Here is a 13,902-nt window from a genome sequence, read left to right as displayed (position 1 = left end):
CCACTTACAGGACCAAAGAAAAGGGGCAGTCGGTACGGTTTGCCCCTGGGGATGCACACCCTAGCATGTTCCCGCTCCCCAGCGAGCCGGTTCTGCTTCGTGCTAGCCTCAACAGCCTGTTTCGTTGCCGTGACCCCCAGAGTCGCACTCCCTCGTCCTGTGGGGCGTTGCTCCCTCGTTCCTGGGATGGTCAGTAGCTGCTGCTGGCGGCTAGGCTGGATGCCTCCAGGTGAAGCTAGCCTCAAGGCGAAGGTGGTCCCAGCAATGTCGAAGCGAGCTTGACGAGAGGCGGCGACGGTCTCCTGTTGGCCCGGATCCCGCCGTGCGGGGCAAACCCGCGCTTCACAGGACAGGCCTGCCAGGGGAAGATGGGAGAACCACAGCGGCGCGGGCCGGCCTGGGGGTGGCGGCAAAGCGGTGAGGGCGGTCGTGTGGTGCAGGGGTCGCCAATGGCGGTGGCTGAGAACGGGGCACCTCCCCGCGGTGGCACAGCCCCCCACCTCATCTCGCTGCAGCACCCTCCCTGCGGCGAGGGCAGCGGCGGCTTGGCCCGGGCAGCCCCGAACCCGGAAGCGCGCGGCGGTTGGTGTCGGTGAGCGGGGACGGACGCAGGATGCGAGGCGCCGCCGCCGCCCTGCCCCCCCTGCCCGCTCGCAGCCAGCGCCCGAGGAGGAGGAGGAGCAGCAGCCGCGGCAGCGGGAGGAGCAGCAGAGGAGTAGGAACCGTCGCTGCGATAGCATGAACGGGGCCGCGGCGAAACAGTCCCCCGGCGAGGGGTCCGCCACGGATCCCGCCGCTGCGGACAAGGCGGCGGCTGGGGACTCGGTGCCGGAGCCGCCGCCGCTGCTGAGCGTGGATGTGACGGGTTTAGTGTCGCAGTTTGCGAGGAGCTTCGTACTGATCTTCCCCGTGTACGTGCTGGGCTATCTGGGACTGAGCTTCAGCTGGGTGCTCATAGCCCTGTGCGGGCTCTTCTGGATCCGTAGGCACCGCGGCGGCAAGACCTCCCGCCTGGGCCGGGCTCTCGCCTTTCTGGAGGACGAGGAGGAGGCGGTGCGGCTCAGCGTCTCCTCCGCGGATCTGCCTGCTTGGGTGAGTGGCCAACACCCTCCGGCGCTTCCGAGGGAGCACCCACGCCCAGCGGGCAGCGCTACGGCCGGGCGGGCTGGGGCCTGTCACCTCCCCAGAATCTGCATGAGTTTCTACCCCGGGGCGGCCCTCTCCTGCCCGGACTGAGGGGAAGAGACTCTCTACAGGCCGGAGCCCCAGAGCCAGCCTGGTGGGATGGAAGGGGCGAGGAGACGGCATCTCCCGCGCCCTTAGGCTACTCGTACCGGTTTGCCAGCCTCTTTGGGGACTTGGCGTCCAGCAGCGGGAGCGGCGTTACCGGACGTGGGCACCTCCTTTCATCGGGGTGGCCTGTCCCTGCCGCCCGCCCCGGCCCTGTGGTCCGCTAGCAGCTGAGGCAGCGCGGCCGCCGTGTGGTGACAGCCCCGCGGCGCTGAATTTGCTGTGGCCAGGGGTTCCCTCGCAGCAGCAAACTTTACCTCAGAGTTTGGGCTTTTTTGCCCTCCGATGCCAGTGAATGCACGCGTCTTGGACGTGGCGCAGTCTGTAAGGCACTCAGATGTAGCGACTCGGGCAGGACCTCTTAAAAAGTTGAGATCGGAGCGGACAAAATCAGTACCTTAATGGTTGTAGGGCTTTCAGTAAAGCGTTACTTAATAGGGAGTGACATGAAAACGAGGTGGTGTTTCTGGCAGGTTTCGGGGTTGTGGTGTGAGGACTGAGGAAAAGGGGCTGTGGTTGTCTTATTTTGTGCTGTGGTCGATTTTAAAAGACTTTCTTCGAAAGTGGGATCATTCTTTGAAAGTTTCAGGCTTTCTAATAAGCCTTAGTAACTATGATTATTTTTAGTCAAAGTTGAATACTTTGGAGGTTCAAAAGTTACAGCTGACAGCCAACCACCCATCAGTACTAGTGCTCGTACAAATGTCCTGTGCTGCCCTGGTGATCTGTGCAGAGCTTGATGCTCTGTTGGTCTCTATATCTGAAGTCTTGAGGGTTTCTGCTAAACCTTCTGGCTGATTTCTTTTTTGAATACTCGTTGCTCCTTAATAATAGCCATCCAAATCTCTGCTATGTACTCTTTGCATAGACTGCATTAATCACTGTTCCAATAAGTATAAAAGTAACTATTTTCATGTGATCAAATTGCTGTACCTGATGTGACCCGTCCTACCTCTGCTGAGGAAGTAACAGGAGTTCCAGATGTCTAGAGAGAATATGGTGTGTTGGTGTGAGATGAGAGTCTCTTTTACCTTTGTTTCTTTATATCTTTTATCCAAGTTCTTGTTGAAGATCATGGTAAAAATGAGGACAGTATCTAAGAGAGATGAAGTCGTTTTACTGCTTGAAGCTGAGATGTGAGTCTTAAATAATCTGGGTAATAGCTCTTACATTAGCTCTCTGTTGGTTTGGTTTTGTTTTTTTTTTTTTTTGTGGATTTTTTGTTGTTGTTTTTTTAAACCTGTAATCATGCAGCAATATAATGGAAGTATTCTTATATGAGGCATTTAAAATTAATTAATTGAAGCTAGATTTGTTGTGGACGGTTGTATAGTAACTATCTGCTGGTAAATATTCAAGATTAGTGCTGTACGTAAATTTTATTTTAGGTCACAATTTGTTACGTTTGATAGAATGGCAATTAATTCCTGTGTGGAGTTGTTCAAATAATGAAAGGTTTTGAAAGAGGCCTCTTGACTGAAGTTAGAGGCAAGAAAATCATAGAGGAATGAGTGCTGGCTCAAACACCTGCATATCCTATGACATTATGAGAAAGCAGCTGGTTAATATGCAGGGCTTCCCCAGAGGTATGGCCTTCTGATACAGCAGCTGGGAGATGTACTGCAAGTCACTGTTGGCTTTTTTGTGGCTTTATTTGTTTCCCTCTCTAGTCATGTTCTTAAATTTTACAGGTCTTGCTTCTTTTCTTTCTGCTGATGTATATGCAATATTCTGGAAGTACCATGCTTCCAAGTAACTGTAGCTTCCAGGTGAAATGTAATCTGGAAGACAGAAGTCTCCTAAGAATCGAAGGCCTGCTTAAATAAAAAGTGATCTTCAGTGTCTGCTGTCATAGTCATTTAGCTTTGTATGAGTCTTTTTGCTCCCTCTGTAATGTGTCTTGGGAAACTGTTATTCTCCTTCCTTCTGCTTTATGTGTGTTGTCTTGGATATTCGTGGATTTTGGTCATGTTTCAGATAGGAGCTGCTGGATGATATATGGAGCCTAACATCACTTTAATAGGTGTCAAGTTTATCCGTCTTGGTGTGAACTCCAAACTGGAGTATGTTCCCTTGGATTCTCATCAGGGAAATTTTAATTACTTGAGTAGGACCGTGCTGTGTTTTAAACATAGGAAATGTTTTACTCTCCTGGAGCTGAAACTGGGATGTAATAAACCACTTTTCAACAGAAATTACCTAACATCCCAAACATTTGTCTGACATGGTATCTTTCTGGGCTCTTGAATGGAAAAGAACCTTAGCTGTGTATGCAAGATGTGATTTAATGCACCACTACTCCCCCCCCTGGGATTGATTGCTGCTTTAGCAGTACATGTTAAGTATTCAGTAATACTGCACTGTGTTATTTTTTTTTAAGAAAGTGGTTATTGCAGGTGAAGTTTTTTTTTTTCTGGTGATATGCACAGTTATGATTTGAAAGTGATACTGTTGTGCTATCACACTAGAGTTCATAATGTTATTAGTTTTGTAAATTAGACTGAATTATTCTATAAGTAGGTGTTGATATAATAGGAATATTCTGTACTGTGGATGTAAAATGCATTAATTCAACATAAATACAGGTTATGTTATTTTAAATGTCAACACTGAATTATTTGAAAGAAATATATATGTGCTAAAAAATACTGCATTTACTTTCTTAATAAGATCTGTCCTCACACACTTGCTAACATGTAGTTATAGCTTTGTCATGTGTTTGGAAGATGTCACTGATTTATATGGAGTAGGAGGGAGCAGAAGTGGGTGCTCTTCCAAGTCATTTAAAACTAAGCAGCAGAATTTACAATCAGAAAGGACTGGAGATCAAAATGGTCTTTAAATAAATGTGACATTTCCCCTTTCTTAGCAACATTTTTATACACTAGATGTATTTTGTACTGAAATGAATGTAATTAAAAAGCAAATATAAGGAAAGTGGCAGTTTAAGTATTGCTACTTAGAGGATAGAAGGTAGAAAACCAGGACTCCCAATTTTTAAAGGACAGGTATCACGTTGCATTTTATTTTTAAAACAGTAAAGGAATTTTGTAATCTAAGTGGTATAATGAATTTAAAAAGAACTTTTTTCTTTCTCAGAGCAATTAAAAACTTAATCTAATTTTGCCATTGCAGGGGGTCTCGATGGCTTTATCTGACATTTGCAGCATGACAGCGTCTCTTGTTTGACATCTTTTTGGATAAGTGAAACTTAGACTCCTCTTCAAATTAGAGATTAAAAGTCATGCTGATTTTTTTTTTTTTTTTTTTTTCTCCACCAGATATTATAAATTTGGCCTGCTGCCAGAAGCTGTATCTGTGTGCAGTCTGTCAGCAACCATCAGGAGACCAAAATAGGAATGGATCTTAGAAATTTTAAATAATTGATTCTGAAAAAGCATTTAGACAATTTTCTTTGTATCCCCAACTGTGGATTATACAGAAACTGAAATACTGTACATCTTTGTGGTAAAAGTAATGCTGTATTAGTACATTAAATATGAGTCTGCTGTAGTATTTTGGGTCTTATAGACTTGAGTTTCTGCTGCAGTTTGGAGTGACTTTCAGGGTTTTGGTTTTGTTGTTTAGTTTTCTCATCTACTTGAGGTAAAAGGAAAAACCTGCAAAAATGTAATTAGGTGTCTAGTGACCTTTTTAATTAAACTGATTTACAGTCCTATTGTAAAATTTTTAGATTGGTAGATCTTGGGAATCTGCATGAAATTCTTGCAGACTGAGTATTGTGAATTACCATTGAACTGCTATACCACTGCTACACTTATAGGGGGTAGAGAATGTCAGCATGTACCCTTTTTAATAGATGCTGATGTATAGCTACAATAATCAATAAAATAATTATCCACCTATGTTATGTTGAGTGTGTTTGCAAAGGTGATGTTGAGTAAAACATGACTTCAATGGTAGTTGCATGTTTCTTAGTTGAATGTTGTGTTGAATATTGAACAAACTGCTAGTTTTTAGGGGTAGAGGATCTATTCTGAGTAAAAGCAGACATCAGAATATGTGTCTGAAAATGGAAATTGGTTTATAACTGAAATTATTTGTCTTTAGTCTCATGTGTTAGAATAAAATATGCATGCATACTTGTTTGGGTTTTTTTTTTTGTTTTTTTTTTTTTTTCTTCCCCAAGCCCTTCCATGAGCTTCTTGTCAAATACTCCACTTATATGGTTAGAGCAACAAAGTCTTTATTTTTTACTGGGAAGGCTGACACAGTGTTTGTGGAAGAAAAAAGGTTAGGTGGCTCTAACTGCAGGATCATGTCCTCTACTGAATGACATTGGCAGAGAAGGTTAATCATGTAGAATCAAGCTTGCTAACTGGATCTTAGATTGATCCAGGACAGGAATTTCCAAAGAATCCTTGCTGTTGGTGTTTAATATATACCCAGTAAACATGATAAACATGTGGGCTTCTCTAATACATTATGTGGTTTTAATTGCCATAGAACAGTCAGATCTTCCTCTGAACCTCTAATTATGCCTTTGGTTAATGCTGTTACTACTGTGGCTGTAGGAATTGTATGTGGAGTCTTGTATTAAAATATGAGAAGGAAGTCTGTGAGGCATTGTGACACAGTCTTCTGATCCTTTCTTCAAAAGTTAGTTGAGCATTTTAGATTGAATTTGCCAAGGAGTCATTTATAAGAAAAATCACTTCCATGTATGGTTACTAAAAGCTAAGCTGGATATAATAATTTTATTTGGTTAGTAGTGCAGATGGCCATATACTTTAGGCTGCCAGCCTGCATCTGGAAAGTATAAAGGGGTGTGAGTTAGAAAAGGGTAAGAACTTTTGAATACTTGACAGCTGAAGTCTATGGCCTTCGTCTGCCTTTTGTTTTTTTAAAACCGCCTTCTGTTCTAGGTGCCTCATAGTGTATGTATACATACATATTTATATTGTGGGTTGTGTGTGTGAGTTTTTTATGTGATTAGGCTTATTTTTTTAAGGAAGAAGTTTAAATTTTGTTCAGTATTACTACTTCTATCATAGAATACCACTGGATATCCGGGCACTCTGTCCAGATGAATCTTAAAAGATTCACTAGGGAATCCACCAGTTCCCTGGGGAGATTATTCCAATGGCTGATCATTTTCTTTGTGAAAAATTTTCCTCTTGTGTCCAACCAGAATTTCCCCAGGAGTAACTTGTACCCATTACCCCTCCCCTTTTCCATGTGACTTTTTGTAAAAAGGGAGTCTCCATGTTTTTCATAGCCGCTATTAAAATATCAGATAATGGTACTAAGGTCTTCCTTAAGTCTTTTCTAAAGGCCAAGCAAACCGGGTTCTCTCAGCCATTTCTCACATGGCAAGCTTCTCAGTCCTTTGATCGTCTCTGTGGCCCTTGTCTGGACTCTCTCCAGCTTGTCCACATCTCTCTTGTATAGTGGGGACCAAAACTGAGCACAGTATTCCAGGTGTGGCCTGACAAGTGATGAGTAGAGTGGGATGATGACATCTTTATCTCTGCTGTTGATGCCTGAGTGACTTTCTAAGAGTATCCCATAGTTAGACATGTGAATTATGGGGTTACAAATGGAGAACCAGCAGAAGAAAAGGCAGCTATGTTGCTCAATTGATCATATCTTCCTGTTTCTCAAAGTTTTTACATTTTGTGTGTTAAAGCTGTGCTGAGGTGATGTCTGTCACATAACACATTTTCTCATGTAACAATGTGGTAAGCATTACTGTGTGATTCATATGTAAAGATCCTTTTCCACAATATTTATGGTAGAAAGCCATTTGATGAATGGATGTTTATGAACGCAATATCAAACTACTAAAGAAAAATATTAGCCTGAAAGTATTAATATGCTTCTTGAGTTGGCTTTTAGGTGCTACAGGCCTTCTAAATATATATGTATAATGCATTCTTTTTTCATATTACAAATGGATATTACATAACAGTTATTAGAACTATGCAAATACATTCTTGAAATGTGCTGTTTAAGTAACTAACAAAGTTGTGTACAAGTCTTTTAGTGTTGTGGTGGTGTTTTTTTTTTATTTTGGCTTTGCTTTTTTTTTTTTATTTTATTTTTGATTTTCATTTTGGCGTTCTAGTGTTGCTTCCGTGCCCAAATAATTTTACATATAAGAACTGGCCCTGCTTTTGTCATATTTGAAAACATGGGAGTCATGAAGATCTTGTCAGTAAAGGCTGGGTTGGTTGTTTTTGTTGTTTTTTTTTTTGAAGAAGAAGTCTAGAATAGCAGTCAACCTTTTCTTCCTCTTCTACAAGATTCTTCCTACTTTAAATTACTACTATTTTTTGAGATTGTTGGCACATCACAGAGTGTAGCTGGATGTGGATTCTAAGATTTTTATTTTTTATTTTTATTTTTTGCACGTGAGCCTGCTGGGAAATAGGAAGATGAATCAGGATTATTGTCAAAACACTTTCATTGTAGTTTATTGTGATGAAAGCCTGTTCTGGAAATTTTAAGTATTCGAAACAATTCTCTTTTGTTCTGTTCTCCTTTTGTAAAATGAAAGAAGAGGCAGCATTTTGGTTTTTGTAGGATAAAAATGTTTGACTTAATTTGATTTATGCTGCAGTTTCTCATTTATCAGATCATCATTAATTATAGCACTGGAAAGTTCTTTAATTGCTGAAGTTGCCTTTAGTATAACTTTTTTTGAGCTTTGCACAATTTTGTGCTGACCATATGCCTGTACTGAATCTGGGGTGTGGGTTTATGAGAGATGTTTTTAAAAAAATTAAGTTCTTATCTTTGGCTAGTGTTTGTGAACACTTAAAATAAAGGAGGTACAGAGATGGAGTATTCAACGTAAAATTTACTGTGAATAGGAACAGTGGAGAAACAGTATTTTGATAAGAGAGGAGAGTGGTCTCATTTTAAACAGCCATTTGAAGTAAGTAAATTATGAAAACTATTTAGTGGGGTTTGGCATTTTATCACTTAACTTTTGGATCATATGGTACTTTGGTATTTTTGGGTAAGTTTTGTTTTATTTGAATGAGGAGAGTTCTGTGAAGTTTAGAAATAAATTGGTTGGATGAGGAATGAGAGGGAAGAGTCAAATCATGAGTTTGCTGAAAGTGATCATGTGTGAAACATGGAAGCCAGTTGCCAGCCTGATGTGTTTGACAGAGTCTGTAGTTGTCAAAGATGACATGAACTGACCCAGGACTCTTTTTCAGTCCCATCTGCCATGCGCTAAATGCTTTTCTCATTTTGCAGCAAAAAAGAGCATCTGGACAACACTTGCATTTCTTAGGTAGTCTTAACACCTTTCTTGAGAAAGCCTCAACTTCTCACTGAATGAGACTAAAGTTCTGTTGGGACAAGTAAGAAAAGAAGAGAGTGTAATTAAAGATGTCTGTGCTTTTTGAAAACAAAGAGCCAACTTAAATTTGTTTTCTTTCTGGCACTTGCAACCTTCTCTGTCTTTTGATATCACAAATTTTGTTCCTTTTTATTATGTTTTTAATGTGAGTTTCATGATTTTCCTAGCTGGCAATAACAGATTGTTGTCAGGTCTGGGAAATGAGGTTATACAAACTTGCCTCATGAGCTAATGGAGTAACTAGTTGCACTAGATTTAGTCCAAGTTAAACTTGGTTTATAAGGAAGTTTCACTACAAATATAAGGTTCTGAGAATCTGAATCCTTTCCTAATTTTGGGAGCATGTGCTAAACAATACTGTGTCTGTGCTAAATCCATTCCACTTAACCTCAGCTTCTCAGGATACTTTGGTTTGATCCCTTGTTCCTTAACATAGTTCTGTATAGTCTGTTTTCATGTCAGAGCAAGTGAGGAGCTGTGTCACATCTTGGGTCCCATTGATACAATGGCCTTGGAGAGGGAGGAAGATAGGTACACCTCAACTTTCTTGAACCATATCCCCAACCTACTTCTAGGTTTTATTTCCAATAGCATCTATCAAGCTTCATGTACCAGTCTTAAGAGTGGTCAAGTTCTCTTTTTCTTTGTGGTTTAAGTAGTGCAGCCTTTTTTATTTTTTTTATTTTTTTAGTTACTTTGGTTTTGTTACCTCTATGTGCTTACAGAAGATACTGTGCTTCCTTACTGTTAAAAGAGAAGTGAGAATTTTAAGGCTTCTGCGTACTAAAGATGTAGGCTTTTCTCAGCATTCAAATATGCTTATTGCAGAGAGAATCAGGGTTTGTGGTTAGAGACTGATTCTGCAGTTTCAAAACACAGTAAATTTGCATTCCTGAAAAAAATATTCTGCATCCAGTTGCGTTTTCTCACTGCCTTCTTATACCAGCTTTAGAATTTACTTGGCTACCCAATTGTAAGCTTTTTGCCAGCTTTAGTGTTTGGCTGGAACAGTTCCTGGAGTAGTTTACTGTGCAGCCACACAAGTGCTAGTGCCTACAATAAGGAGGTAATGGAAGCCTATGGTCAGGTTTAAAGTGAAATGGAACAATAGCTTGCATGAAGAGGACCTTCTTAGAATGAAGTGGCTAATAAAACTGCTGAGGTTTCTTTGTGGGGAAGCAAAGTTAGAACTTGAACAGTTTATAACATCAAGTTATAAACACCTAATTTGCAACATTTCAACAGACCTGTTAACATACTAATCATCAGACATATAGACTTTTGGTATTTAGATCCAAGCTCTGTATCTCGGAGCATGGTTGGATCATATGAGCTCCAGAGGTCCTTTCCAACCTGAATTAGTCTATCCTTTTTTTTGTTGTGTTTTAAGCTGTCATTTAATTTGGCTTTCAGTCTCCAGTTGTGGTTTACAAATGGTAAGAAACCTTTTCTGCATAAAATAACAGTTAAGTAAACACTGGTTAAGTGTAACTAGGGGAAAAAAATAGAGATGGCTATCTCTAGAGAGGTATTTTGTGGGAGGTAGTAAGGCTTTTTAAGTCATTCCGGTGCTTGTCAGCTAAATACTACTAAAATTATGTGCAGCAAATCTCTAAAACATAGTTTTTCAAATGGAACTCCTGTTATATAAATAACCTTTAGAAGACAAGTGTACCCATGCAATGAGTCATTGCACAAAGTTTTGTCTGCTACACCCTGATGTAACTACAAAATTCTCCTTAGGAGTTGAAAATCTGAAACAGGGCTAACAGTTTTCAGCTGAAGCAGTCTAGAATTAAGTACTATGAAGTTGTTATTAGGAATACGAAGCTAGTTTTACTTGGCTGAAAATAACTGTCATATGACAGTCAAGCATTACATTGTCATTTGGCTGTCCTTATCATATAGCAGCATGGGTCAAGTTTATGTTAGCTCAATTGGAAGCGCTTTCACTTAAGAGATTTATATTTGTGATGTAAATTGCATACATTTTTGTGTCTGTTTTATTGAATACTTTGAGAGAGTCTGTTGCAGACTCTAGCACTGTTGTTTTCGCAACCTTTGTTTGCATTCCTTCAGTTAGATACTGGCTCACATGAATTATCCAAATAGTTTCCTTTGGGAAAATTTTTGAAAGATATAACGGCGAGCACTAAATAAAATGTATTGACGATACACTGTCGTGTAGTCCATCGCTGTCTACCTGAAAAGGAAGGTGGGGAGAAAGTGGGTGAATCTCTAAAAATGCAGTGTCTTCCTGTTTCATTTTTAAAAGTAACCACAAGATATGTTGAAGAATGAAGGTAGCTATAAAACTGAATTGTTCCAATTTGAATTAATTGTGCAGCATTATGATCCACACTTCTGCTCTCACAAGTTTGTGACTGTTCAATTTTTAAAATAGCTTAGTACAAAAATGGGGATGAAAACAGTGTGGGGGTGGAACTCAAATGGAACTTAACAGATCAGGAAGCTCATAGGTTGCGTTATATTTAAGCATGATTACTTTGTAATATGTGGTTCTTAATGCCTTTTTTTTCAGATCTGCATAGCTTGATATAAAAAAATATGCCTGTGCTTTCTCAAATGCCTTTCTTCACATAGCATATTCTGTAGACTGTTAATTTAATCAGATTTGAAAAACTAGTGAATATACTTGCAACCTTATATCCAAAAACTTGGCAAGAACTTTTGTGGCATTCTCCTGCAGGAAAGAGTATTACAAGACATGCTCTGAGCTGTAAGTTTTTACGCAGGTTTATTGAACAAACTCTCAGGACTTGTCGGTAGTCAGCAAGCTTTATCTGTCTGCATGTTTCATGCACACTTTTAATGTAAAGATTCTGTGATGCCTCAAATGACGAAATGTCTGTTCTTAATTTGTTAATGTTTCCTAATACAGTGAGCTTGCTGGTCCAGAACTTTGAAAAATTGTAGTTTGTTTTGAGGCTAGTCTTTTCCCTCCTCCCCAGTCTATTGATTCATCTTGTTAATTATTGAACTAGAATGCTAAATTCTCTCGTCTGTGTGCATAGGAAGTTGTCTTAGTCTAGTAATCCAGTTTATGATGCAGGCTAAATTTATATTTTAAAGTGCTGTGTTCCTCACCCAATGACTTTTTCCTAAAATACTTGAACTAGAAAATGAATGCTTTTCCACCCACCCACCCTCTGCCAGTTAAATGTCAAATAGCAGCCAGGAAATGATAAGAGAGTGTTTTACAGGGGAGTACAAAAAAACCAGTGTTCAGTCATTTGACTTGCATGTGGTATAAGAATATGTGATAGATATAGTAGCTTGAATTGTAGTAATTTCTTCTTCTCTATTTGTTCATGATTGTCTTTATTTTGATTTATATTTAATGGAAAATATTTGGGCTTTTGGAAGTGGGGTTGTTTTTTTTTGTTTGTTTTATTTTTAGGGTGTGTTAGGTACGAGTACTGTGTTGATGTGAATGTACCTAAACTGTCTATGTTCCTTTGATAAAAACAGTATTCTTATTTCTGTCTTGTTCATGTAAGTCTTTATAATTTTCTACTAATGTTGGCTATGTATAAAGCTTTTTAAAACGTTGCATGTAATATGTGCTTTTGTTGTTTTCAGGTCTTAACATAGATGTATGGTAACAAAACATTTTCCAACAACTACTTTTCTCAGTTCCTTTGTGTTTTGATGTTTCTTTCCCATTGTGTCCTGTCTTTCCTTAGTTCTCTACAGTGAGTAACAAAAATGTTACTGATCTGTTCACTTTGTTACTTTGATTTACAAAATCCCGCCAACCGAAGAAACAAACCCAAACTAAGCCCAAACAATAAAAAAAACCCAACAAACAAACAGAAAAAGAAGAAAAAAAACAAAACAAAACAACACATACAGAAAAAAAACACCAGACAAAACCCAATGAAATCTGGGGCTTTTTTCCATTTAAGTTGCAGTAATTCATTACACACAGAACCATAGTAACAGCCTGAAAATAGATTTGGTTTGGAAATTACTTTTTTCTTTTTTTTTATTAATCAATTTCTCATACAAGAATACAAACTTTAATTTTACTACATAAGAGATGAGGAACTATAAAAGTGTTCTTTTAAAACAGTAATTCAAGGTTAGGTTATTTGCTTCTAGCTTCTAGCACACATATGCTGTTCTTGGTGTACCCACTTCCTTTATACTGATTTGTTTTTCTGGCACAGCTAGGAAGGAAGCCTGGTGTACTAGTAACACCATACCAATACTTCTGACAAAGCTGTGAGTGGAAGTACAAGTGTGTATACCTGAAATTAAGTTTTGGGTTGTTTTTCTTTTCACTAGTGCATAAACCTCTGTTAGATTTGGAGAGAGGGGTCTGCACAGTGTTCTGCGTATTACACAGGAGCGTTAGGCAATTGTAGTTGGCAGTTCTTGTTTGGGAATAAGTGTAGAAAGAACCATTAAAGCCTAATGGGCAAGTTTTTTATTAAGATATTTACCTGCAAAGTGGATACTGGAAAAACTGCATGGAATACGGGGTGACAGTCTGTGGTGGTTTTGGCTGAAGAAATCCAAACTTTCATCTTCACTTAGTTGAGTTTGGTATTTGGGAAATAGAATATTTTCAGATATTTTATAAAACATTTTTTAGGGTAAGAAGTGGAGGCGTTTGTGCTTGAAGTGAAACACTGCTGAAGGGATGGAAGTGGTTGTAGCATTTATTTACAGCTGCTTTAAAATGTTTGTCCTTGACTGTGATAACATTGTTTCACATCTGTGGCCTCCAGGGGCAAGCTGGAAAACTAGAATATCATTTAAGTGTCATTTTATTGAGAAGCAATAGAAATGTATCTACTTGCCAGAGAGAGGAGATTAATTTGAGGAATCCTGATGAACTAATGGGGTTTAAGCTCCGACAAACCGCTTTGGAATTTCCTCTACTGTAAAGTTATAATTCTTGATTCCCATGTAACACATAAGCTTCTGATTTAGATATAACCTGTAAAAACTCAGGTCGTTTGCTTTCTTGCTTGAGACTTGTGGTGCCTGGGGGAATGGTTTTACTCTTTGTCAACCCCTGTCATCTTGCAGGTTTTCATTTGTTCTAGTTTCTTCATCCCACACTCAAAAGTGATGAACTCCAGCTCTGCTTTCTGCTGCTGTGATTGTTTGCATTGCCAGGCACATGGAAATAACGTTCCTGTCTGTCATACTCCAGCAAAGAACACAATGTATAAGTAAAGTTGTTACTTGTGATCTCCCACTAAGTGAAATGGACAAAGCCTCTGATTTGGAGCAGCTCAGAT

The 13,902-nt window shown here is 39.7% G+C and overlaps 1 protein-coding gene across 4 annotated transcripts in view; it reads left to right on the top strand.

Annotated features, from left to right (window-relative positions):
• Positions 1-394: 394 nt before the first annotated feature.
• The window catches only part of ESYT2 (extended synaptotagmin 2), a 74,350-nt gene continuing 60,842 nt past the window's right edge, over positions 395-13,902 (top strand). For 2 of the 4 annotated variants that reach the window (XM_061468013.1, XM_061468012.1), the window contains exon 1: positions 396-1,092. In XM_061468013.1, coding sequence (XP_061323997.1) covers positions 739-1,092 — 354 coding nt within the window. In that variant the 5' untranslated portion in view covers positions 396-738. Of the gene's footprint in view, positions 1,093-13,902 lie in introns of all 4 variants that reach the window. The other 2 variants (XM_061468011.1, XM_061468014.1) reach the window with 2 other exon arrangements.

The sequence above is a fragment of the Pezoporus flaviventris genome, unplaced genomic scaffold (genome assembly GCF_033815535.1).
Source record: "Pezoporus flaviventris isolate CSIRO_AGI_PZ_B2104156 unplaced genomic scaffold, CSIRO_AGI_Pfla_v1 ptg000047l, whole genome shotgun sequence".
In the NCBI taxonomy this organism is placed as follows: domain Eukaryota; kingdom Metazoa; phylum Chordata; class Aves; order Psittaciformes; family Psittacidae; genus Pezoporus; species Pezoporus flaviventris.
The sequence above is the reverse complement of the archived record's forward strand: the minus strand, read 5'-3'. Positions and strand labels throughout refer to the sequence as shown.